The 27,993-nt window shown below is 40.6% G+C and overlaps 1 protein-coding gene across 1 annotated transcript in view; it reads left to right on the top strand.

The window, feature by feature from the left end:
* Positions 1-1,128: 1,128 nt before the first annotated feature.
* The window catches only part of Bco2 (beta-carotene oxygenase 2), a 28,339-nt gene continuing 1,474 nt past the window's right edge, over positions 1,129-27,993 (top strand). Inside the window, exons 1-11 of the mRNA XM_059267823.1 lie at positions 1,129-1,328; positions 7,175-7,375; positions 14,522-14,733; positions 15,096-15,211; positions 15,998-16,100; positions 19,844-19,972; positions 20,919-21,079; positions 21,996-22,163; positions 26,076-26,213; positions 26,793-26,975; positions 27,693-27,803. Of these exons, the coding sequence (XP_059123806.1) occupies positions 7,212-7,375; positions 14,522-14,733; positions 15,096-15,211; positions 15,998-16,100; positions 19,844-19,972; positions 20,919-21,079; positions 21,996-22,163; positions 26,076-26,213; positions 26,793-26,975; positions 27,693-27,803 (1,485 nt within the window). The 5' untranslated portion in view covers positions 1,129-1,328; positions 7,175-7,211. The remainder of the gene's footprint in view (positions 1,329-7,174; positions 7,376-14,521; positions 14,734-15,095; positions 15,212-15,997; positions 16,101-19,843; positions 19,973-20,918; positions 21,080-21,995; positions 22,164-26,075; positions 26,214-26,792; positions 26,976-27,692; positions 27,804-27,993) is intronic.

Raw genomic sequence — 27,993 nt, 5'->3', positions numbered from 1 at the left:
CTAAGGTTATGTACCACCAATTCTGGCTATCCAAGTGGCTTTTTACTTATTAGCCACGTTGATTTGTGAAGTTGATAAATTATATTTAGAAGCCTTAGCTGTAGGGTGGATTAGATGGAAATTAGTAGTATGGAACTCAGGAGGTCATCTTAAACATGGCTTTGGCAGGCCCTTTCAATCCTATGATAGTGTGAAATTGAATTTGGTCTAGAGGATCTCTTATCAGACCAAATAGTTCCTCTTTTGATACAAATAAAGTACTACTATGATTTTATTCAAAAAGAGCTATGTAATGTATAACTACATTAGTTGGATCAAAAAAAAATCTCAATCTCCACCTTCAATCATGTAGACAATTTGGTCTTCTGTATGTATATTTTCCAATATAAACAATTAGAAATTAGGTACCTTTGCATAGGGCACTATAAGGAATTTGTATTCTTAAACTAGACAGAATCTTACTTTGCTGCCTGTAAACTTTAAAATAAAGTTTTATTTCATCAAGTTTCTTTTTTGTTCGTTTGAGTCAGGATCTGTGTAACCCTGGCTGGCCTAGAACTCACTATGCAGACCAGTCTGCCTTGAACTCTAGCTGCCTCTGCCTCCACAGTGTTGTAATTAAAAGAGAAAGGAAAGAAAGAAAAGGAATGGGGTGCTCATTCCTGTCTTGGTATTTTTGCTTCCTAGTAGTGTTTGCTACTTAGAGTCTCAAAGATACTTGTTAAAGTAATAAAATCATGTATGGTTATATATATTCACGGTGTCCTGTCTGTGCTTTATTGTGAGAGAATGCTTTTCATAAGATTAATGAATATAGAAGAAAAGGGATGAAATGAAAGGGAAAAGGGTGAGCTGTTGCCTATTGGTCTAAATTTGAACTTTATTCTGTGTTTGAATCATTCAGAAGGAGAGAAGTTGTGTAATGAACCCCTGAATCCAAGTTCCATGGACTTAGCTACAGGTAGGGCCAGACTCCAGAAAGGGATGGCCAAGAAGGGAGGCTATCATTGGTCTGATTTTAATGTCGAAACAAAGATTATTTATAGTTGGTTAGGGATACTTGCCATGGAACTGAGATTAAGTTTACTAGTGTTTTGAGGCCCCACCCCTTGCCTTCCTTCCCCTCAGTCCCATTTTGTCACAGAGCCAGAGACAACTCACGCTCATTATTTACTTAATAAGGCCGGCGGCTTTGGATTTGGAGATCTTGAGACCTGCCAGCTGCCCCTGAACTGAGTTAAAGTTTTCTCCAATCTCTCTCCGTTCCCTCAGCAGCCTTCCTGCTACTGAAGTGGGCGTTCTTTCTGTGGCAGTACACCAGCTCCCAGGTAGGGAACTCCCCCAACCCCTTCCTTTCCTGGTCCCCTTCTTACCAGTTTGCAAGTGGACTGCTGGGCCTGGGTCTGAAGATTGTGGCAGGCTTCTGAAGTTTTCCCCTCTGTGTGATGCAAGCCGCAACTCCACAGAGGGAGAAGTGAAAGAAGGCTGACAGAATTGGTTTACTCACCGGAAAGGAAGCAGCCATTGTGCTCACTCAGTTAATGCAACACATGGGCAGGATTAGGTCCAGAGATTTTTCTTGGATGCCTCATTGGAAGGGGTTTTCTCTATTCTGACTTTTCACAACTGAAAACCACTGCTTTGTATTCTGTTGTAAATGTTTGGTTCTCCTATTTGCATTCTCAGAACTGGTTTCAAACCCTGTGGTTTTTCTGTTGTAGCTTTCTATTATATTTTCAGTAATTTATTTTCAGTAATTAGTTGATGTAGAACTGCCAGAAGTTGCAGTGATATACACAGTAAATTATAAAGCTATCTAATGACTTAGTGCTTGCCATGTGTAAGGCAGTGTGTTAGGTGCTAGGACAGGGGAGATGTAAGCTAGACTTTGTATTCCAGGAGTACTGCGAGGAGAGGTTGTAAAGTATCCTTATCTCTGTCACACAACACAGCAAGATAAGGAGCACAGGGAAGCTGTCAACAGCTGCAGGGAGGAAATGGGGGTGTGGTGCTTAGGAAGCAGGTGACCCAGAAACTGGAGCTTGAAGGTTAAGTTGCATATGCAAATTTCATATAAAGGAGATGGGAGATAGCCTAGGTGAAGAGAATAGAATGCTCAGGAGATTGGGGGAGTAGTCTAGTTAGGCTGGAGTCAACAGCTAGGTTGGGCTGAGACCATACAAGGCTTTCAAGTGCCTGGTCAGGTAGTTTGAATAATGACAGGTGATTGGTGAGTCATGGGGGAATAAATGATGCAGCCAGATTTGTATGTAGGAAATTGGATTTAGGAGTAGTGTGTCTCTGCCTTTTTCATATCATTGCTCTGGTGGAAGCCATCTTCCCTGCTCATCCAGATAAATCAGAATCTGTCATTCTGATGAGCTATTTAGAGCTAGAAGCAATTGGCCTGAGGTCTCCAACCCTTAAGATGGCCAAGGGGTTCAAGCAACTCACTAAGTAGGAAGCTGTGGTGTGTAGAAGGAGCTTCATTCCTTACTGAGTTTCTCTTCCCAGCTTCTGCAGCTGGGAGGCTGTTGATCCGTCAAGAATCAAGGGCCTGAGCTGGGCAGTAGGAAGGAAGTGACGCATAGGAAGGAAAAGTCCAGGCGTCTGTGCTGAGGAAGATGTGCTTAGGTTAGGAAACAACGTGTAGTCCCAGGGAGGAGAGACTTGTGAAAAGGAAGTTACCCGTGCAGAACTTTGAGTCTGGGAAATACATACACAAGCCACGAAAGTCTCTTTCAGAGATTTCCTATGGGCCCTGTGCCGCTGTGGTCAGAAGAACTGTGTTGTAAGGGCAGGGAACAAGATGAGTTCAGCGCCCACAGAGAGACTGAAGTGAGGTGCTTTAGCTGGCAGAAGAACTGATTCAGAAGAGAAGGTGAAGAGCTGAGAGCCACGTCTGAGACATAACTGGAGAATTTAAGAGCCAAGATGAGATTACTAAAGGAAAATGCTGAAATTGAAGAGTAAAGGTCCAAGGTTATCCCTTGACATTTATGTGGTGATAAGAGGGAAAGGATTGGTAAAGGAGATTAACATTTGCAAAGTATCATTATATTTCATTATGATGGTAGATATAAGCAGGAATCATTAACCTCTCTTAATCCTTATTTTATCTTGGAAAAACTTGAGGTTGGATGGGGTTAAGATTTTTGCCTCAGGTTGCCAGCTGACAAAAAGCAGCATAGTTAGAGGGCAGCAAAGTTAAACCAGCAATTAAGTGGTCGAATAGCTTGTCTTCCAAGCCAAGAACAGAAACGGGTGAGGAGATGGTAGCAGCCATGTCAAATACCACAAGAAGTTTGGAGAGTACAAGATTGCCAATACCATGGAGTATAGAGCACGCAGATATCTAAATACAATCTAAAATGAAGGGGCCAGAGAGATGGCTCAGTGGTTCAGAGCACTGGCTACTGTTCCAGATGATCTGGGTTCGATTCCCAGCATACACAAGGTGGCTCAACCATCCTTCACTCCAGTTCCAGGCAATCCAGTACTCACTTCTGACCTCTGAAGGCACCAGGCATGCATATGGTGCAAAGACATAAAAATGTGAAATAATTACAATTCATGTGTATCTAATTGGGCTATTCAGTTTAACTCTACCTAAAATAGCTAATAATATGCTTTTATTGGGGAGTTTTAATCAGAGGAGAATAAGATAAATTTGCCACTGTTTACAAAAGTAGAGGAAGAAAAAAAATCAAGATTTCTCTTTGCTTTTTTTCAAAGCATTTTCTTAATACCTCTAAATACTATCTATCATTCCCACCTTGTTGTATACCTGTTTGCTTCACCACAGAGACTATGTATTATTATGTATGGAATGGAGTCTAGGAATTTGGAATTTAGCTCCTGTACCAGAGTAACAGGGTTGTATTTTTTGATGCACAGTCTTCAGACAGGACAGAGGCACAATACAGGAGTGACTCATCTCACCCCCTAGGCAACAGGTTCCTCTTTTTGGGTTTGGAGACTTTTCAGTCTTTTAGCAATATCCAGCTCTTTGTTGAAAAACTAAAATATTTCAAAGAAAGAAAAGCCATAGTGCATCTTATTGTATTGATCATTAAAGGTTAAATAAATAATACTAAACATTTTGGGGATATGTATTGTATTCTAAAGCTTCCCATAAACTTACATGGTCACTTACTACCTTAAGCATGATAAGAATTTTTGTTGTTGTTGTTGTTTTTGTTTTTTTGAGACAAGGTTTCTCTGTGAAACAGTCCTGGCTGTCCTGGAACTCACTCTGTAGACCAGGCTGGCCTCAAACTCATAGAGATCCTCCTGCCTCTGCCTCCCGAGTGCTGGGATTAAAGGCGTGCACCACTTCTGCCTGGCATTTTTTTTAAATTTTTAATTATTTTATTTTATTTTATGTGCATTGGTATTTTGCCTGCATGTGTGTCTGTGTGAGAGTGTTGGATCACATGGGACTGGAGTTACAGAAGTGAGCTGCCCTATGGGTGCTGGGGATCGAACCCGGGGCCTCTGGAAAAGCCACCTGTGCTCTTAACCGTTAAACCATCTCACCAGCCCACATGATAAGAATTTTTATCTCCTGTCTTAGAAAAGAAGAAGCAGCACTGAGAGGTTAAAAACTTTCTTTGGAAGTGACTTAAGAGTTGATCCTGGGCACTTTGGCTAGGTATGCTCTCTAAAGGAAGTAACATTTGAGTTAGACCTTGAACAACAGGTAGAATCTTCTTTACTTTTTCTGTTTTGTGTGTGTGTGTGTGTGTGTGTGTGTGTGTGTGTGTGTGTTTGCATGGCTGTGCATGTGCACAGGCAGAGGCCGGAGGTTGATAGCAGGTGTCTTCTTCAGTTTCTTTCCACCTTTTTGAGATGGGATCTCTCTCTGACCCTGCAGCTGATAACTAACTGGGCAAGACAGGCTGGCCAGCCAAGCGTAGCCTCTCCCACTGTCCCAGTGCAAGGATAACAAGGCTTGTTGCCGCACCCAGTGTCATTGTTGTTCTTTATGTGGGTGTTGGAATTGAACTCATGTTCTATGCTTGCACAGTAAGCAATTTACTGACTGAGCTACTGTAGCTAGAGTTTTCCTGCCAGTCCCACAGCCGCTCAGACCCGACCAAGTAAACACAGAGACTTATATTGTTTAAACTGTTTGGCCGTGGCAGGCTTCTAGCTATCTAGTTCTTACATCTTAAATTAATTCATTTCCATAAATCTATACCTTGCCACGTGGCTCGTGGCTTACCGGCATCTTCACATGCTGCTTGTCCTGGCGGCAGCTGGCAGTGACTCCTGCCTTCCTGTTCTTTTTTTTCTCCTCTCTGTTTGTCCCGCCTATACTTCCTGCCTAGCCACTGGCCAATCAGTGTTTTATTTATTGACCAATCAGAGCAATTTAACATACAGACCATCCCACAGCAAGCTACCTTCCGGTCCTCCCACTTCCCCCTGCTCTCCTCTCGCCCTTCTGAGACGGTACCGGTACCTTACTTCATAGCCCAGGCTGCCTCATATGCTCCTCCTCCTTTCCTTTTGTGTGCTGGGATTACAGTTGTGTGCCACCACAACTGCCAGATGTTCTCCTTGTTTTCTTTTTCAGTGTTGGAATCCAACACGGGGCCTTGTAGATGTTGGGGAAGAAGCACTTTACCACTGACGTACATCCTCAGCTATAATCTTCTTAGGGAGAGGCTTTGGGAAGGGCATCCCGGGTGAAATGAATGCTATTTGGGAAAACAAGAGCTGGGCCTGACTGAGTTGTTATATTTGGGAAAGTAAAAGGTCATATGTACTTCAAACTTAGTATTTCAAAGAAATTGGACAGTATAAAATAAATTGCCAAAAGAACATAGACCTCTAGTCTTTGGATGTTTATCTATTATTTTTTTCTAGTCTAACTCCTGTACCTCTGCAAACCTTCTATTTATGAAGTAAAGAATTGTAGCCAAAGTTACAAGTAATTTGGTTATAACTAAAGTTATATTTGACCACATCTCACTCTGCATTCATGCACTACTATCTTGTGAAGTCTTGTAAATATGAAATAACAGGGATGATGTTCAGCTCCTGATTATAGGATAAGATTTTACTCTTGTGGCTTATTGATTTCATGTCATTTCATAGAATATTAGTGTATATATATAATACACTATATTATATATACTATATATTATATATATACTATATATTATATATACTATATATATATAATTAAAATAGAAGAAATTAAATCTAAATCCTGCTAAATACATAGAGACCACACTGAAATATTTGGGGTTACATTCTGGCTTATCTAAGGTACCATGATCAACCTAACTATGGTAATATTGAATGGCCACCATTTTTGCTCTAACAGTTAAGTTGCTATTAGCACATCTGGAGTTAACATGTGGAGTTAATCTAGAAAAAGAAAAGCATTGTTCAACTATGAGAGAAGACAATAGTAGTAATTACAGTATTGAGTTAACACTTGGGTAGATTATTACTGAGAGAAATCTAGGATTGAGTTAACACTTGGGTAGATTATTACTGAGAGAAATCTAAGGATTGTTATGGTTCAGAATGGAGAATCCGTGCTGGTAACTTGAGAGTAAGAAAACGGAGAGAGGAATTCCTTGAACCAAACCAATGACTCGTTACAAAGAACATTTGCAAGTAAAGCTGATTGGACAAAAGGGCATATACACTGTAACACACCACTCCCAATGCCACCAGGACGAACGAAGAGGTGTGGGAGAGGCGGCAAAGATGGAGGAGTGAAGTGGTTTGTTTGTTTGTTTTTTTGTTTTGTTTTGTTCTGTTTGTTTGTTGGCTTGCTTTGTTTTGTTTTGATTGATTTTTAAAAATTTTTCTTTTGCGGGAGCCTCTGCAGAGGGGAGGGGAGGATATGAGGAGAGAGACTGAGAGGCAAGCAGAATTAGGGTTCACGATGTGAAATTCCCAGAGAATCAATACAGAAATTACGTTTAAAAGAAAAAGAAAAGGAAAGGAGAGAGGAATTTGGAGACTATTTGATTTAGTTCACATTCCCCTCAAGCTTCTAGTCCATAGAATTGTCTTTGGGGGAATAAGCATGCTAACAGAAGATCTTGTAACAAGTGTGTGTGTGTGTCTGTAGGGGAATAAACACATTAGCAAGAGATCCTGTAACAATGTGTGTGTGCACGAATGTGTTTTTGCTTCTCTTCCACAGTTTCGAAGAAATACGTGGGAAATACTCACCAAAAACCATGTTGAGACAGCGAAAGAATCTGCCGTGCATTGCCCCACTGCTGACCACCGTGGAGGAGACTCTGGACACCGTGTCTGCTCAAGTCCGAGGACACATTCCTGAATGGCTCAATGGCTATCTACTTCGAGTTGGACCCGGGAAGTTCGACTTTGGAAAGGATAAGTAAGCCTAGATTTTGGAGAACAATTTGGGCTTCATGGTGTGGTTTGATTCTAGGGAGCATACATTCAACTCTCTTTCTTCTCTGAGGTGATTACTGCCGTTCTATCCCTTTGATTATAGATAGGGAAATTGTTGCTTAGAGGAGGGGGAAAAAAGTTGTTTTTTGTCTTTCTTTTAAACCATTTTGCTCCCTCACCCCCACATGAATTGTGAATTTGAAGTTCTCGTTGGGTTTATGCCCAAGGGAGCCATGCAAAGATCTCCTGTGAGACTACTGAGATATTTCACCACAAGGTCCTGAAGGAAAGGTACCTCCTTCACCTCCTACCTCTTTCTCTGCCACCCTGAACCTCCCAGACACAATGACTTCTTTCAGTTCCTCATATTTTTACCCAATATCTTAGCATTGATGCTTTCTTACCTGTTTCCCTCATCTCTCAGGCCTGATTTTTGTCCTTTGATGTCAACTCAAATCTCACGTCCTTTAATGTCTCCTGTGACTTCTAATCCTAAAAACACCAAGACTGACTGACTGCATTACCAGTTTTCTACAGAGCACTGTTGTTGCTAGTGTCTCTTTACTCTGTTGGTTTGTTTCTTAAAATGACTTATTTCTCACATATTTTATCTGTGTGAGTGTTTTGCCTACTTCTAAGTATATGTGTCAAATATATGCCTGGTGCCTGCAGAGATCAGAAGAGGATATTAGATCCCCAGAAACCGGAGTTATGGGTGATTGTGAGCCACCATGTGGGTGCAGGGAACTGAACCCATTTCCTCTCTAAGAGCAACAGGAACTATTAACCACTGAGCCAACTCTCCAGCCTTGTTTGTTTTTCTTTGTTTATGTGTCTTAGCTGTGTTTCTCTGCTAGGATGTAAGTTCCATGAGGGCAGAAATGCTTCCTAATTTATCCATATGTTCCCAATATCTTGATCAATAGCCTGTACCTAGCTAGATAGCACTCAATAGGTAGATACACTGGATGAAAACCCAGTCAGTCTTTAGAATATCATTTCTTTGGGTGTCTGAGAGATATGAGATAATGGGCAGATATGCCTATGGCTTGAAAGTAATCTGCTCTGTAATATTTTTAAATGTTGGAAATTTTTGCATGAAAAAATTTGAACTATAGCCAAGTCACTGGGATGGGATGGGGTGGACATGGATTACCCAACACAGCCTCTTTTAGCAATCTTATGTTACTCCCTGCCAGTCTTCTCAACTATTTCTATAGACTTTTTTTTTAATTGCCATCATCTGGGGACCTGGAGAAATGGCTTAGTGGTTTAGAGCACTTGTTGCTTTTGCAGAGGACCTGTGTTCGAGTCCCAGCACTATATGGTAACTTACAACCATCTGTAACTTCAGTTCCAGGGCATCTGATGCTCTCCTCTGACCTTGCTGGGCACCAGGCATGCACATGATACACATATATACATGCAAGGAAAACATTAATATACATAAAACAAAATAAATAAAAGCAATTTCAATAAGAAAAGAATTGCAATCAGCAGTAGACTTTTTTTTTTTGTTTTTTTTTTTTGTTTTTGAGACAAGGTTTCTCTATGTAGCTTTGTGCCTTTCCTGGAACTCGCTTTGTAGACCAAGCTGGCCTAGAACTGCCACCACCGCCCGGCTTGTTCTGCTTTTTAAAAATGTATGCTATCATAGCAGCAAGATAGCTCAGTGAGTAAAGGTATTTGCTAACAAGCATGATGAGCCAAATACAGCCCACGTGGTCAAAGGAGAAAACCAGCTCCAGTGAGTTGCCCTTGACCTCCACACACATTCTGTGGTATACGTGTATATATAGACAAACATACACACTTAAAAATTCACACTGTGATAGCTTTATGTTGCTACAAAGTAGGGATGATCATTATTTTTAATGACTCGCTATTTCAGAGCTTATTACCTTTTAAAAATTGAACAATATATATACATATATATATATATATACACAATAACAATTATGTTATATATGTATATATATAACGTAAGCTTATTACCTTAATTACTTACAAGGGTACAGTTCAGCGGCACTGAGTTCATCCATCCTGTCATACCACCCTTCTTACATCCGTCCACAGAACTCATTTCATTTTACAGAGAGTTAATTCCTTCCTTTCTTCCCTTCCCCTGCCAACTACCATTCCACTTTTCTGTCAGCTACACCAGAGCGGGTGCCTGACTGTCACAGTCCATCACGCCTCTCCATCTGTTTTTGGTAATAAGCAAAGGACCAAGAGAACGAGACATTCTCAGGATAATTTTAAGATATATGTTTCATACTTGCAGACATTTTAATTTGTCGGTTCTTGTCCTCAGTGAATAGCATGCATGAAATGCAGTGGAGCGCCCCACCCAGCTGCTGCAAGAGGCCTCAAGGAGGTTCTTTAGAGGTCAGCTTGCTGGTGGGTGGAGAGGAGGACAGAGACTGAGGTAGAGGTTGACAGTGGGGAAAAATCGAAGTCCACAAACCCATAGATAACAGGGAAAGAGAAGCAGTGGGGAGGCACCAATAGACAGAAATGAGAGAGAACAAAGAAGCAGCCACTGAAACAAACAAACAAACAAAAACCTGTAAGAGATTTTGTAGGTCTCAATGCAAATACATTTGAAAACCTCGAGTAACTTTTTAGGGAATGTGAATTACTAGAATGAATAGAGATAGAAAGTTTAAGCAGATTGACTTTTAGGCAGCTAAATACAAACTTATTAAGGATATATTCTTTTTTTTTAAGACACAAGGCTTAGATTATTTCAAAGATGATTCCACCAAAAATTTATATATGAGGTAGCCTGATACTGCTTTATAAATTATTTGAGGGCACTGGAAATGGGAGGAAATGTCTCAGTTGACTTTATGAGGGAAGCATCATTTCAGTATCTAAAGACAGTGCAGGGAATGGAACATCAAACCAATCATGTTTATAAATATATATGAACAAGAACAAAATATAAAATAGTAATTTGACACTAATGAATTATTTATTAACAAACAGAATCTAACATCACATTGCACATAAAATCCACAAAGATCAGGTAGAATTAAGTCCAAGAGGCAAAGTTGGCTCATCGATAGGAAATCTGCCCATATCACATTATGAACTGGTCTCAGGGAAAAATAGTTATAGATAAGATAATAGATTATCTTCATAGGTGCTGAGAAGACTTTTCATTGAAATTCATGATTCATTTCTCATAAAATGTTCCAGGAAAATCAGACTTAACAGTTAGTTTCTTAATATGTCTTCATAACATGTGAATATATAATGTCTTATCTCTCTCTTCATGCCTGTATCTTTATGTAAAAATAGTAAGGCTAAATTGGGAACTGCTACAAGTAGGTGTTTTTTTTTTTTTTCTTGATTTTGGTTTTTGTTTTTTAGAGACAGCATTTCTCTGTGTGTAGCCTTGCAAGTGGTTTTTTTTTTTTTTGTAGGTTTTTGTTTTTTTCTATAGCTCAGCATCAAATTAGTTGTAAGTAACACAGTTAGATTAAACTATTGATTTAGGGGCCAAAGCCTAAGCCAAGAAGTAAATCTTTCCCTTTCAGATGATAGGTTAGTAAACCTAAGAATCCAAAATAAATAATACAACTAAACACAACAGTAAAATGCAAGGTAACAGGATGTAGAACCGCACTGGTGAAGAGAACATCACTCACGGTAGCAATGGGTTAAATACTTAGGAAAGGGACTTGGCTCTTGGTGTTTCATTGGGAGATGTGCCAACGTGGTCTTACTACATAGCCTGAACTAGCTTTGAATTCAAGACAATCTTCCTGCCTCAGTGTCATGAGCACACCATGCTACAAACATGGATTTCCACAATACACAGTGTACTGAATGACAACATGGAGTAGGGCGTAGCCTGGTTTTAACTCTCAGCCACTCAAGTGCTGGGATGTCAGGCTTGTACCACTGTGCTTAGAAACGAAAAACACATTTGGATGAATGGAAAACCACCTCTTGTTCTTGAACAGAATGACAGCATTTTAAAGGTGCATTTTCCATTATTTGTAAATACATTATGATATTAATAAAAATCCCAACAAGCTATTTCAGGAAGTTAGACTAATTAATATCAAAGTTCATATGCAGAAATAAATATGCAAGAATTATCAAGAACACACTGAAAATGAAAATTGTTAGTGCTTTACAAGGCATTAAGAGCACTGTAAATTCTCTACAATTGAAACATTATGATGCTGTTCATGAACAGGGAGCAGATAACAGAACAGGAAGCCCAGAAACAGACCCACAACTTACCAAACTGAGCATCTGATAAAGATGGCATCTGAAATCATGGGAATAAAGGGACTTCTTCTCTTTCCCTACATTAAAAAAATGTGGTAAAATCCGTAACATGTAAGCTTTACATCTTGACCATTTTAATTGTACAGTTCAGTAGTGTCATGTGTATTCACATTGTGAAACATTTTCAGAATTTTCTCATCTTGCAAAATTGGAACTAACCAGTTAAGCAGCAATTTGTCATTTTCTCCGTCCTCCAGGTCCATTAACCAACCTCATTCCTGTTTTTATTTTATTTTTATTTATTTATTTATTTTTTTTTTGGTTTTTTGAGACAGGGTTTCTCTGTGTAGCTTTGCGCCTTTCCTGGAACTCACTTGGTAGCCCAGGCTGGCCTCGAACTCACAGAGATCCGCCTGGCTCTGCCTCCCGAGTGCTGGGATTAAAGGCGTGCGCCACCACCGCCCGGCCTCATTCCTGTTTTTATAAACCTGAATATTTTACTTTTAATTTTAAAGTACATTTATTGGGTGTGTGTAATTGCGTGTATGTATGTGTGTGTACATGCTCACATGCCATGGCATGCATGTGGAGGTCAGAGGACAACTTTCAGGAGTCAGTTCTTTTCCACTGGCCATGTGGTTTCTGGGATCAAACTCAGATCGTCCAGCCTGGCCGCTGTGCCAGCTCTAAGCCAGCTCTCTGGACCCTTGCCTACTTCTGATGTCGTACATAAGTAGACCCTACAGTGTCTGTACTTTCATGACTAGCCCATTTTACTTAGCATAATGATCCTCCAGGTTCATCTGTGCTGTGACATATGATAGCGTTTTCTTACTTTTTTTGTTTTTGTTTTTGTTTTTGTTTTTGTTTTGTTTTTTGAGACAGGGTTTCTCTGTGTAGCTTTGGAGCCTGTCCTGGAACTCACTCTGTAGCCCAGGCTGTCCTCAAACTCACAGAGATCTGCCTGCCTCTGCCTCCCAAGTGCTGGGATTAAAGGCGTGTGCCACCAGTGCCCAGCTTCTCCTTTTTAGTGCTAGGTGATAATATGGTGTGTATTGTAAAGGAGGCAAAATTTTTCTCATCGTCTTGTGGTCTTCACTAGTCCCAAGAATTAAATCAACAATTGGGAGGATTAATAGTGTGTGTGGGGGGGAGTCACATAACTTCAACTTGCTAATGTTTGTATGTACTTGGGAACCCATGTAAGAAAAATGAGAAGCAGTTGAGTGTGGTGCAGGTCTATAATCTAGTACTTGGGAGGCTAGGGCAGGGTGATCACAAGTTTGAAGTTAGCTTCATTTACAAAGCAAGTTCAAGGCCAGTCTGGGTTATATAGTCAGACCCTGTCACAAACAAGCAAACAAAACACACACACACACACACACACACACACACACACACACACACACACACACACACACACTGGGGGTGTGCTGGAAGGGGAGAATCATTTAGTCTAAAGCCTGGGTAGTAGTTGGACCAAGAGGAGTAAATTGTGAGAATGTGGCAAGGCTTGGAGCTGGGGCAGTTAGATGTGGGAAAGTGACTATCAAAGTGAGTGTTCCGTTAGCCAGGTTATCCTGTTCTCTCTTTGCTTCAACTCCCTGTCTCCAGGTGCAGGGGTGTCTCTCTTCCTTCTGATACAGGGAGGCCATCTTTCATGAGGGAGTTCCATTTCCCACTTTTGGAAAGAAAATAGGAGGCCATAGTGCTCGTCTGCAGCAACTGATCCTCAAGTGTTTCAAACTCAGAATAGTGTGTCAAAGTGGCATATTTGGTAGTAACAGGCATGAACCTCTACAACTGGTTTATTTTTAGTCATCAGTAGATACTTTCATTGCTTCTGTCTTTTGGCTCTCATGAGTAATGTTGACTTGAGCCTGAGTGAACAAAGACCAGTCCTGATTTCAGGAACCATTGTCTTTTCAGACAACGATGCTAACCTTCCTTGCCCATGCTGATGACATCAAGCATTTAACCTGTCAAACTTAGGAAAGAAAGGACCACATAATAGCTCTTTTGTTTGTTTGTTTATTTCTCTTTTGAGACAGGGGTTTAGCTCAGGATGGCCTCAGACTCATGGTCCCCCTACATCTACCTTTCCAGTGTTGAGATCACAGATATATGTCATTATACTGGCTGTGATAATTTTTTTTTCAAAACAAAGTACATTTTTTTTTTTTGCTTGCAGGTTTTTGATGTTCCATGCTTTAATTTTATTTTTACACGTGCCATGGCATATGCGTGGAGGCCAGAGGACAGGTTGTAGGAGTCTGTTCTCTCCCTCCAGCCTCTGGGTTCTGGGGATTAAAGTCAGGTCATCAGGCTTGGTAGCAAGCACCTTTACCCTCTGTACCATCTTGCTAACCCTGCCCCATCACTTTGATAGATAATTTCTAGTATAATCATGAGGCCAAAATGATAATGCAAAAAGTAAAATTGAAAAAAAACTATAGTAAACAAAAAACTTAATGCATTTAGGATTTGAGGATGAATGTTTCTTCTTAGGAACTTGTTCTGATTTAGAAAATGCCAAGCTTTCTCTGTCCTCCTTGTCATAGGGGAAAAAGCAGAAACATCTTAGGCCTCACCACTGTAGGGTTTTCCTTCAGCGCATTGGAAAGTGAGCTTTTTGACAGGGGTTAAGAATCACAGGGTCAGGGTTAGGAGAATGCAAGTTGCTCTTTCCTGTTATAGCCCAGGGAATTCACAACACTGTCATTCCTTAATTTCAAATTCTCTGAATTATTAATTGGCACTGGGAACACATACCACTTACTTATCTTTATATTTGGATGGCAGAGATATCACTCCACCCCTCATTTTGACCCCATGCTCTCCTTACTCATAAGTTAGTTTCTTTTGTTTCCTCCCTTTGCAGATATAATCACTGGTTTGATGGAATGGCTTTGCTTCACCAGTTCAAAATGGAGAAGGGCACAGTGACATACCGGAGCAGGTTTCTACAGAGTGACTCATACAAGGCCAACAGCGCTGGAGATAGGATTGTGATCTCAGAATTTGGCACACTGGCTCTTCCTGACCCATGCAAGAATATCTTTGAACGTTTCATGTCAAGGTTTGAGGCACCTGGTAAAGAGCCCTTAAAATGGCAGTGATCATCATTTAATCAGTATCTATACAAATAGAAATCTTGAAAAATATACATTTAAAAAGTATAGTTTTATTTATGTGCATGTGTCTGTGATTGTGGGTGTCCTTGGGGGCCAGAAGTTGTTGAATCCCCTGGAGCTGGAGTTACAGATGGTTGTGAGCTGCCATGTGGGTGCTAGGAACTGAATTCAAGTTTTCTGGAAGAGCAACATGTACTCAACAAGTTTTGAGACATTTCTCCAGCCCTTAAAAAATGTGTGTGTGTGTGTGTGTAAAAGAGAGGGGGGCATTGAAAATTTCTCCCTCAGAGCATGTGCTTACTGTCTGCTACCTGATTTCAGTCATGACTGACAACACGAATGTCAACTTCGTACAGTACAAGGGTGACTACTACATGAGCACGGAGACTAACTTTATGAATAAAGTGGACATTGAAACTCTGGAAAGGAGGGAAAAGGTAATGTGCAGGCCCCAAATGAATAGAATAGATCCCAATTTTCTTTCTATTCAGAGTACCTTGTAGAATCCAGATAGCCAAGGAAGAAATCAGAGGCTTGTCTCCACAGAAATAAAGACATCCACTAATTTAGGCTACAGTCACCCTCTGCCAGGATTATAATGCTTGTGGGGCTGGTTTTCCTTAAAGATAATCCCAAATTCCCACCTTAGTTTTAACATCACAAGGCGGGGGTTGAGGGAAGTAGCCTTGACAGGCTCATGTTCTTCCTAGGCACAGTAACTATCAGATTAGAAGTTATGTAGACTTGTATTGCCTTGGCACATTAATTAATACAATTTTAGGACAACTCTGTTCTTGATACAGTGTCTGCTCTGTAGCTCAGCTTGGCCCACAACTCGCCATGTACCTTAAGCTGGCTTTGAACTTGTGATCCTCCTGCCTCAGTCTCCCAAGTGCTGGGATTACAGGTGTGTTCCACCACCTTAGACTAAAATTTTAATTTTATTTTTGATTACAATTGTTATGCTTATTTTGAACTTTGCTGTGATACCAGATAAATCTGTACAGAGGTTTTTGTTGGTGGCTGTGGTACTGCTGGTTTTTATTGTTTTGTTTTTGCATCCGTTTCTTTTTCTTTAGCAGGAAAAGTAATTTTGATTTCTCAGAGGTTCCTCATATCACACTTCCAACATAGATGACATGCTTCTGTTATCTATGTTCATTTATGGTAATAAAGATCTATTGTGTATCATTTACAATTCTCAAGTAGTCTTAAACCTGCAGGTGGACTGGAGCAAATTCATTGCTGTGAATGGAGCAACTGCACATCCTCATTATGACCCAGATGGAACAGCATACAATATGGGGAACACCTATGGGCCAAGAGGTAAAGTGAGGGTGCAAGTATTTTTAGATGTAATTAGGAGTAAACTGTTTCCCAAAGTGCCATTATGTTTAAAATGTAAGCAGGAACTATCACTTGAAATGTTCCAAAGAGGTATTACTGAGATTAAAAGATATGATTTATCATTAAGTATGTGTTCTGTGGTCCTTTTGTACCTATGCTTAGCAACTGATTTCCTATATGTCTTTTTCAGTGTAACTTACATTTTTATGTTCCATTATGATTTTTGGATGTTATAAGCATTGAAGGTGCATATCTCTTGAATATGAACTTTAAAGACATACTGTATTGTAAAAGCAAAATGTAAAATGCTACAGAAAAGGAATGTAGGGAGGGCCCACTGTCTATCACACAGAAGTAACTAACAAAGTAAGTCAAGGCCATAGCTGTATGGCATATGCTCTACCCCATATGCTGGTCATCTACACACTTCCAAACCTGCTACCAATCTCCTCTAGAATGTTCCAGTAGCTAGTAATTACAGCTAATGTTTATTGAGTGCCTAAAATAGGCTAGGGATAAGCATATTTCTTGTTTCCTTCTTTAATCTGTACACACCAGTTCTCAAAGTATACAACTCGATTATCACCTCCATTTTACAGATGAGGCCAGTGAACTCTGAGGATGTTTAAGTAATTTACTTGAGCCAATTTCTATGTCTCTAAGCCAGACCTGAAACCAGGCCTGACTTTAAACACAAAGGCTTGCTGTGAGTCATTCTGTTGGCCCCTTTTATTAGCTTTACGTCACCGACTCCAGAAGGCTGTATTGATATTATTTAACATCTAGTCTCCACCCAGTCACCGTTTCTCCCTCCACTTACTCAAGACCTTTAAAATGATACACCCACTCTCTCAGGGAAGGCACATTTGCGTTCCTGTTTTTGAGAGCATGTTGTCTCTGAACAAGAGGGTGTTAGTTGAGAGTATTAGATATTTGTGACTGTCTACCTTGACTATTGTCAGACTAGTGTCTACAGTCAATGAAACATGTGTTGTGGTTGTGGTATACCTTTGGTGACTAGTCGGCTCTGTGGATAGCTCCTCCATAGGTCTGTATCTACACATATGAGTGTCTATGAAAATGGATGCTGACGTTTTAGTTTTATTGGCTTAGGTACAGATAGGGCGTCCCGAATACGCTTCCATCTAGCTTCTTTTCTTTAAAGCTGTTCTAGGAAACAGTAGAAAACCTTCTAATGGGTATAGTGATGTGTGGAGACCATGTGGAAACCAGAGGACAAGCTGTGAGAGTGAGTTCTTGCCTTTTACCATGTGTGACCTGGGGATGGAAATCAGGTCATCAGACTTGGTGGCAAGTGCCTTTACTGACTGAGTTATCTTGCCAGCCTTCAGTGACCTTTTCAAATCTATATATTGGATTCACTGGGGAACCATACAGTTACCTGGGTTTTGCCCTCAAAGATCAGAATTTAGTTAGTCTCGACATCACCTAAATCTGCTAAATCAGGACCTTTGTCCTAACAAGACCACTGTTTTTTATGTACATGAAAGCCTACATGGGTAGGTTTTCTGTTTGTTTTGTTCCATCCATCACTTTTTAGTCATAAAAAAAAATCCACTTCTTATTAACTCTATTAACTAAGTAGTTTATTTTGAAACTTACTTGTAATTTGGAAAATACCATTCTTAGTTATATATCTTAAAATAGTCACTAGATCATCAGTCTCAACCTTGCTGCATCTAAGAATCATCTAGAATGCTCACTATCAGGATAGTCCACAGGCTCCATCCATCTTTAGGGATTCTGGTCCAGCAGAACTGAAAAGAGGCCAAGAATCTGCACCTTTATGGATCCCAAGGCATCTTGGTGCAAGCACTCTCTAGGTCTAGCTGATGCAGGCACCAATCAGGACTGCCCATGCTTGTTACTTCAACTTCCTGTTTATACAAACTCCTGGAGACTGCCAGACTCAGGAGCTGAGCAAGGCAGCTCTCTTTCACATTCCTCACCGGATTAGAGGCTGGTCTTGCATAATGCCTTCACAATGCCTTCAGTACCCTGTAGTTAGAACAGTTGAGTGACTAAGTGTTTATATTCAATGAATTGGGTAATCCAAATGCCAGCACTGGGAATCCTTTTATACTCTAATCCTAACAGCAAACCTGCTTCTGTTTTCTCATTGGATTATCTGGTTCAGTGAGAAGGTTTTGAACTGGAACTCAATGCATACCTAAGTTGCAGGGAGCCTGAATACCTGGAATACATTTGGTTACATAATACTTCTGATTGTAATTTTTAATGCCGGCAGTTATCTACTTTGAAGAACAAAAAGGTGTAGGAAAGGGACTAAGGAATCAATGGGCAAATCATAGTAAAGCTTTAGCCTTTTCAGATATTTTATGATCCTCTTTACAAATTAGCAAAAATTCTTTAAACATTTTATAAACCCAGTTAGTTTTTAAGACTTAAACTATGTTCTTCGTATTAGTCCATCACTGTTCTTGTCTATTTTTTTTCTGTCACTGTTCAAAACATGATGTTTCCTATATTTGAAGTGTCTCTCAAAACTTGTCCATATCTCCACCCTGGACATCTGCAACAGGTAATTTGTACCTGTTGCTCACTCGGTGTTTTTACCAGGATGTCAACAGGCATTACAAAACCAAACCTTTGATCTTCTCTGCTGAACTTTCTTAAAATGAGTCTTCCTCGTTTTAGTTGATGGCAGCGCCATCCTTCCAATTGCTAATGACAACTTTGGAATCATTCTTCATGTTTCTCTCTTACACCTATATCCAATTAATCAAAAGAATCATCTGAGCAATGCCCTCAAAATATCTTCAAAATCCAACCACCTCATGCCATCACTTCCATGGCCACCCATCATTTTTGAACCACAGTGTTGTTACAATTAAAATTATCAAACTAACCTCTTAATTGATTTCTTCAATACTTTCTTCACCTTACTTTTCTGTGTTCTCAGCATAGTGGCCAGGCTGACCTCTTACCCTATCTACCTCTCTAGACTCATCTTTTAGATTCTCCTTCTTATCAGACAGGACTACACTGGCCTCTTTGTTGTTATTTGAACACTACAAACTGTTCCTGGCTGTATATGCACTTTCCTCTGTCTGGAATGTATTTCTCCTAGATGTTCTCAAATTTCTTCAGGTCTTCACTTGAATGGTATCACCCCAGACTACCATATTCAAAATGACAAACAGGAACGCCTACCCATACATAGTCACTGCAGCCCCCATTTCTAGCTTGTTTACATTATAGTTCATATCACAATCAGATGCATTGTATTTTTGCTCATAGTTTTTTTTTTTAAGAATTTGAGTTTTAGAGATGAATAGATTTTTGTCTGTTCTGTGTACTGTGGTGAGTTTGAAATATAGAATTTAGACTTCTTAGGACAGTGTTTGGAATATGACTGGTGACCAGTAAATGGTTGCAGAATAAATGAACCAAGAAAAAAGTGTTAGTTATTTTGTTCCTTAAGAATAATGGAGATTGTGAAATTCCATGTTATGTAAGTTCATCATGTCTTAGACTGAAAATTATAATACCAGGAAGATAATTCAGTATCACCTAAATATTTATTTGTTCACTAAAACTACATAAATATGTGGTATTAGTTAATCCATCAATAACTATTTATAGCATGCTCGCTAAATACCAAGCCCTTGCAAGAGCAAGGGTTATTTCATTTTAGAATGTATATAAAAACGGTAAAGGGAGAAATTTTTGTTGTTCAGGTTCTTGCTATAATATTATTCGGGTTCCTCCAGAGAAGACAGGGCCTGGGGAGACGATTCATGGAGCACAAGTGCTGTGTTCTATCACTTCTGCTGAGACTATGAAGCCTTCTTACTACCATAGCTTTGGTAAGTCTATGGATGAGGCCAGTTGCCCTGGGCTCTGAATTAATATTGCTGTATCACAAAGATTAGTTTTGACAAGTACCATGTTGATCACTTATCAGAGTGTTACCGTACTGAGGTCAAGATTGCATTAATACCAGTTAAGTTATTCTGTTTAGCCCTGTACTCCTTATGCTAGCCTACAGATTGCTTGAAGAGACATGGCTTCTTCATGTAAGTAGTTACTAGAAATATAAATTGATAATGAAAAATTTGAGTCAATATTAAAATCCTAAAATAATAGTCACGCACGTGCGTGAACCTTATGTTCTGTATAGATTGTTTCAGCCTTTAAAAATAATGTTTTGTCCTTTAATCCCAGCACTCGGGAGGCAGAGCCAGGCGGATCTCTGTGAGTTCGAGGCCAGTCTGGGCTACCAAGTGAGTTCCAGGAAAGGCGCAAAGCTACACAGAGAAACCTTGTCTCGAGAAAACAAAAACAAAAACAAAAACAAAAACAAACAAACAAAAAAATGTTTTGTTAACTTTTGAGATGTTTTAGCCTTTATTCAGAACATTTACTTTACATATTGTAAATTGTGATAGCCAAAATACTCCTAGGTCTTCACTCCCAGGGTGTACAGGAAAAAGACTAAGGAGTAAATACACTGAGCATGGATGGCACTTTAATATTGTTCTGCTTTCTGTTATCCTTAAACCAAAACGACTTAAAATGGAAAAAAAAAAAGCCTAACTAAGGGCATTAACCCAAGTATTCTTAACAGTTCTCTTTTCTATGCAGAAACAGGAAATGTGTCCAGTTGAGCTGGGAAACAGCAAAGTATTTCTGGGTGGTGTTTACTTAGGTCAGCAGTAACATGCCAGTCATTCAGATGGGTGTCCTCACTGCCACATTTCAGTTCACTCTAGTTTGCCAAGTAACATTTTATTCTTTTCTGGAAACTTTTAGGAATGACAAAAAACTACATAATCTTCATCGAACAGCCTCTAAAGATGAAACTGTGGAAAATAGTCACTTCTAAAATCCGGGGGAAGGCCTTTGCTGATGGGATAAGCTGGGAGCCCCAGTATAACACACGGTTTCATGTGGTGGATAAACACAATGGACAGGCTGAGTATTTGAGCATATTTATAATGAAAGGGTATGCCCCTGAAGGTGAATTTCCACAGGGCTGACTTTTCACCTTCATACATTATTTTTAAAGACATTTCTAATTAAGAGTATTATTTCCTTTTTCTGGTTGGATTGTCTGCCAATTAATTAATTAGCACAGAGGATGTTGCATGTTGGGAAACTGTGGGGAATGTTTTTACCCCTCCAACTGATTGAATTAAAAGGGTACAGGAAGCTCTCATCACGGGTTTTCTCATGCCAGAAAAGTGCAGAGGGGTGCAGTTTATGCACGGCTCTTTCGTCACTTCTGCAATGGCAATTTGAAGCTTAAAATAGCTGCTTCTGGGACTTGGTGTGCCATTATCATAGTCCCACTGAAGTCCAGCATGTCAGGCTGCGTATCTTCTTATAGTCCCCAGTAGTAATGGTGTCATTGTACTTGTCTATGTTTATCTCTAAGAAGATAGCATCCTAAATTTAATTTTCCTGATTTCATTACAAAATTATTTGAATAATGAGTGTATTTTTCAATCATTCACTTAATTTAGAATAAGCATCCTAAGTGACAGTATTTTCTATTAATCTTGTAATTAGAGTCTAGGACCTGTTTATCCTGTAAAACATTAGACCACACATTTCAGGAAGGCTTTTAAATTAGTCACAACAATAGATTGGTTTGTGTCAGACAGCCTCAGTTCACTGATTAACGTGAAATGAGCTTCCTTAAATCATTTGCTTTTATATACTGATTTTTCTTCCGTTGTACCTATTGACCATGACATGGAAGTTGGGGGTAGGGATCCTTCTAATTTGAGCTTTGTAGATTTCTTCCTGAAAGGGAACAGAAAGGAGGGGAGGGAAGGAGAAGGAAAGAAACTGAGTGTCTTTCTAAATTGTTTGTGTGCCCTGCAGACTCTGCCAGGAGTGTATTACAGCAACCCCTTTGTTACCTTTCATCAAATCAACGCCTTTGAGGACCAGGGCTGTATTGTGATGGATCTGTGCTGTCAGGATGATGGGAAAAGCCTGGAAGTTTACCAGCTACAGAACCTCAGGAAAGCCGGGGAAGGGCTTGACCAGGTAGGTAAACATCTTGAACTCCTCTGCCTTCTGAGTGCTGAGATTAAAGGTGTGTATCACCATGCCAGGCATTAACATTTTACTTTTAAAGATGTTGCTTGCTGTATATTAATTAATGGACTGTTACAGAGCAGACCTAGGGTTAAAGAAGAAAAGCAAGCTGAAAGCATGGAGCTTTCCCCCCATGTATTCCTCTTCCCTAGTTTCTCTAATATCAATATTGTAAACTTGGTTCATGCATTGTTATTGTATGTATGCATGTGTGTGGTGTGTGTGCGTGAGCGTGGGTGACACACACACAAGTGAAGGGAGTGAAGGCAGAGACAGTTGTCAGGAGTTGGTTCTCTCCTTTCACCGTGGGGTCTGGGGACTGAACCCAGGCTGTGGGGCCTGCGCAGCAAACCATTATACTCTTTTGTTGTTGTTGTTTTTCAAGACAGGATTTCTCTGTGTATCCCCGGCTGTTCTAGAATTCCCTCTGTAGACCAGGCTGGCCTCCAACTCAGAGATCTGATCCGCCTGCCTCTGCCTCCTGAGTGCTGGGACTAAAGGCGTGCACCCCCACCACCAGGCTCCATTTCCCACTTTGACCCATCTTCTCACCAGCCCAATATGAACATCTTGCATTGTTGTGAAACATTTGTTATAGTTGATGAGTCAGTTCTCATCTGTATTACCAACTGAAGTCCACAGCTCTTAGGGCTCACCCTTTGTGTTAAATAATCTGCTGTCTCTGCAGCTCTGTCTGTTTCACAAGGTCTGTAGTCCAAGCTGGCTATGAACATGCATCAGTGTCCTTCCTCACACTCTCGAATGGTGGGAGTAGAGCTGGGTACCACCATGCCAGTTTAGGCGGACTCCCTCCCTCCCTTCCTCCCTGCCTTCCTTCCTTTTTAGTAGTATGCATTTGTGGTTCCTCCATGGTTTTTGTGTCTTGATAGTTTTATTATTATTTATTGAGAAATAGTGTCTTGTGTATACTAGTTGACCATCTATTCTACCTATTGAAGAATATCTTGCTAGCTTACAATTTTGGTGAATATGACAAAAGTTGTTATAAACATTTGTGCACAGATTGCATGGAAACATAAATTATCAATAGATGCCTTCTTTTGAGACAAAGGCTCATGAAATGTAGGCTAGCCTTGGACTCACTGTATAGTCAAGACTGGCCGTGAACACTGGTCCTATTTCCTCTGTCTTCCCAGTTCTGGGATTACAGCCATGTGTCAACACACTCAAACTTAGATGTCTTTTGTTTGTTTGTTTGTTTGTTTGTTTTTGAGACAGGGTTTCTCTGTATAGTTTTGGTGCTCGTCCTGGATCTTGTTCTGTAGACCAGGCTGGTCTTGAACTTACAGAGATCTGCCTGGCTCTGCCTCCCAAGTGCTGGTGTACACCACCACCACCGCCTGACCTAGATTTTTTTTTTAAAGTGTATATTTTGTTAGATTAGGAAAGTTTTATTTTTACTTCTATATTACTAAGAATTTTGGTCATGTATAAATGTTGCATTTCATATTTTTTCTCACTATTAAGAGTACCATATGGATTTTATCCCTTTTTTATTAATGTGATGAAGTATATTTGTTCCTTCTTTTAAAAAGTGTTTAAATTAGGTATGGTGGCAAGTACCTTTAATCCCAGCACTTGGAAGGTAGAGGCAGTCGGGTTTCTGTAAGTTACAGGCCAGTCTGTTTACATAATGAGTTTCAGGCCAGCTGAGGATACAGAGTGAGATTCTGTCTCAAAAGGAAAAAGAAAAGTTTAAATTGAGCCTAGTGGTTCAAGCCTGTAATCCCAATTACTTTAGGGGGCTGAGGCAGGGGATTCTGGGAATCCTGGGAATCTGCCAGTCTCTGCCTCTCATTTCCCAGTAGAAGCTGGGTCATTATAGATGTTTGTGCTATGCAAACATCTAACTGGGATTTTATATGGATTCTGGGAATTCAAACTCAGGCCCTCATGCTGTGTGACAAGTGCTTTTACCCACTGAACCACAGTCCTGCATCAATATTTGTTTTTTTATTAAAAGTAATAACTATACTAATGGGTGTGGGGTGGTGTCTGGGGTTTTGATTTACATTTCTCAAATGGCTAACGTTGTTGAGCATCTCATTAAGTCCTGAGGGGAAGAGTTGCCCCTAACACTTGGTCCATCTGCAGGTCCTTTCCCTCCTAAATCTCAGCCTCGTTGTCCTCCCTGGCCTTTCTAGCTCATCATTGCCTCCAAATACCTATTTTTAAACATTTTATTCAGACTTTTTTCCCCTTTTAGTTCTTCTCAAAGGAATGGTTGGTTCATACCACCTGACCCAACCTTAAATGTCTTTTTGTTTAGCTAAGGTTTTACAAAAGAAAGTGATGTTGATAAAATGTCATTTTTATTTTTATTTTATTGAGACATGATTTCTCTGTGTTGCCCTGGCTGTCCTGGAACTCACTTTGTAGTCCAGGCTGGCCTCAAACTCAAGAGATCTGCCTGCCTCTCTGTCTGCTGAGTGCTGGGGTTAAAGGCGTGTGCCACTACCACCTGGCTAAAAAGTAATTTTTAAAGAGCCAATCCTTTATAAAGTTTAAGAATAATATTCTAGAGGTTTCAAAAAAATTCAAATAAAGAACAGCATTGTATTTTACTCAGAGAAAACATTTCTGTACGGGATGGAGGTGACGTGGGGTAGGTAGGTCAAGGGAATGGTACAGTTTGTTCTCTGTCTCACAGTATTTCAAGAGAGAAAAGTATGCTTAAAGCACATGGTCCCAGGAGCTGTGCGTGTTTCCTTTGCGTCTTCTGCTTAAACACCATCTCAGTATACAGACTGTGTGGAGTGTTCCTCTGATCACCCACAGCATCAGCAGTTCACGAGGAGAGCTCACAAGACTTAGCACAACAGCGCAGTGAGCACGAAGAGAAGCTGGAGTGGAGGAAGGCAGCCTCAGCGGGCAGTTCTCTCCTGGTGCAGTCGCACAGGACACTGTGTGAGACCTGTCAACTTCCTGGGAAGTTCACAGACCTGGTTGTTCAGGATCATCCTGGGAATCAGTCATGTAGGCAATCCAGCCAACATAAGTAACCTCGGGTCCTGAAGTTCCAGACTCCTAGGAGAACTCAGATGTTAATCTTTTTTTTTTTTTTTTCTACTGAAGATTAAACCTTGGGTCTTGTACTTGCTAGGCAGGCACTGTACCATTGAGCTGCATCCCTAGCCCCCAGGTATTCCCAGCCTCTAAAGGGTTTCTCTGTGTAGTTTCGGTGCCTGTCCTGGATCCCACTCTGTAGACCAGGCTGGCCTCAAACTCACAGAGACCCTCCTGGCTCTGCCTCCCGAGTGCTGGGACTAAAGGCGTGTGCTAACGCCGCGAGGCCCCAAGGTTTTCTTTTTAAGTAATATCGTTATCATGAACTATATTTATTGACTACACAGTGCCATTCAAGGCTTCACATACTCTTATCAGAACAGCAGTCTAAGAACTCAGTGTCGAGGAGCCAGCCAAGGGTTAGTCTTGGAAATCGACCTTCTCAAGAATGTGTGGGGTTTAAGCAATCCTAGCCTGCTAAACTGGGCCTTCTGTGAATCAGCAAACATGAAAAAGGGATCTTCCCTTGTTACAGTCTAGTCCTTGGGACCTTTGACTATATAATCATTTGTTTATTGGAGGCCAATTAATAACTATTTAATTTTATAATTACTATTCCACCACTAGAATGCAAATTTCATGAAGTTCAGTGTTGCATTCCCAGTGTCTGAAACAATACTTAGCCTACACTAGGCACTCAATAAATACTTGTTGAATGAACGAATGAATTAGAATTATTATTTGCACAATTCTAGTAATGACTGGATTTAAGTTACTGGTTTATTATCCTAGGGATGGCATTTCCCCATCTGTTCATTTCTCTCTTCTGAATAGGTCTATAATTCAGCGGCAAAATCTTTCCCTCGAAGATTTGTTTTGCCCTTAGGTGTCAGTGTGGATGCCCCTGAGGGGAAGAATCTTAGTCCACTGTCCTATTCCTCTGCCAGCGCTGTGAAACAGGGTGATGGAAAGGTAAGCCCCCAGCGGGCACCAGACTAAGGGTCTGGATTTTAGTGACATTACTCTTGGGCTCTTCTCCAAATGTTTGGTGCCCAGCAGGCTGTTTCATAATAGTTGGCTGAGCTTGGGTGAGGTCATGGAGACTTGTTTGCACAAGAGTCACAGAAACTGGGTGGGATGGACACTGTGTTTGGCTATACCTTCTCTGCTCTGAGCCAGATATAGGCAACTTGCCAGTGGTTGTGGAAGGTGTGAGCTTTTAAGATTGACCGGACCTTCCCCACCTTCTGGAGACACTGCTTTTCCCATGTGAATTTTACTGTGCAGCCCTGGGTGCCTTACTTTTAGCAGAATACAGAAGCACTCTGCCTCCTCTGCCCTTTGACGTAGTCACAAAGCCTGACAATGTTATCTGCATGTGCACACACTATGGAAAGGGGAACAATATGAAACATGACGTAGAACTGTAGTTCTCAGATCCTGTCACCACGTACAGAGTAGTGTGCCCTTACACTAAAGAAATGAAAGAGAACTAAGAGAAAGTAAAGAGAATTAAGCAGCCACTTTTAATCCTTTGGGGATCTCTCTTAGATCTGGTGCTCTCCTGAAAATCTACACCATGAGGACCTGGTAGAGGAAGGAGGGATTGAATTTCCCCAGATCAACTATGGCCGGTTCAATGGCCAAAAGTATAATTTCTTCTATGGCTGTGGTTTCCGGCATTTGGTGGGGGATTCTCTGATTAAGGTTGATGTGGTGAACAAGACACTGAAGGTAATGGAAATCTCCTTTCTCACTTTTTCCAAGACCTTCTCTCCCCTTTGAATTATTTCTGTTTTGTTTAAAGTAGTTCCTCAGATGTATTACTTTTCTCAAACAATTTTACTGTCTGTTTATTTTATGTGTATGTGTTTGTGCCCGAGTGTATTATGTGCACCACATGTGTGCAGGAACCTGTGGAGGTCAGATGAAGGCATCTGATCCTCTGCAGCTGTAGTCACAGGAAATTGTGTGCTGTTGTGTGGGTGCTGGGAAATGAACCCGGGTCCTCTAGAAGAACAGCCAGTGTTCTTACTGCTGAGCCGTCTCTGCAGCCCAGTTCTTTGGGTTCTTTAATATTTCAACAGCTCAGCTATTTTCCTAAGTTTGAGAACCATGAATCACTTAAGCAAGGGGTGACAAATCTCAAGGGAAGCCAAAACTTGGGAAATTAATGGTAAAATTGATGTCATTTTTTTGGAGTAATTATGGGGTGAAGGCTGTAGTGACCCCTATATTTCAGGTTGATGGGAAATTATATGAGATGGTGATCTAGAGGCAGCAGAGGCTCCTCTTACCTGCATTCAACGCAGTAAGCCTGGGTTCGTGTTCGCTGTCAGAACATCCTGTTGACGCCCAATTTATGCTGTCAGTGACAAACGCTGTGGAACGCTTCCCACTCGCCCTCACCTTTCATCAGATGCCTTCTGTGTGTGTTGGGGGGACTTGCAGGTTTGGAGAGAGGACGGCTTTTACCCCTCAGAGCCCGTTTTTGTTCCGGCCCCAGGAGCCAAGGAGGAGGACGATGGGGTTATTCTTTCTGTCGTGATCACTCCCAACCAGGTAAGTTCATTTGCCTGCCCCCCCCATCATAAAAACACAGCACTAGTTCATCGGAGCACGATGTGGAGTGACGCAGCCCACAATCTATTTTGATGCCTTGTGGCATCTTCTCTGTCCTCTTCCCCTTTTTACTGTGTACATATCCCCCACTTTAAAAGTCATAGTCCATACTTCTCAAAGTCCTATTTGT

The sequence above is a fragment of the Peromyscus eremicus genome, chromosome 7 (genome assembly GCF_949786415.1).
Source record: "Peromyscus eremicus chromosome 7, PerEre_H2_v1, whole genome shotgun sequence".
Taxonomy (NCBI): domain Eukaryota; kingdom Metazoa; phylum Chordata; class Mammalia; order Rodentia; family Cricetidae; genus Peromyscus; species Peromyscus eremicus.
The sequence above is the reverse complement of the archived record's forward strand: the minus strand, read 5'-3'. Positions and strand labels throughout refer to the sequence as shown.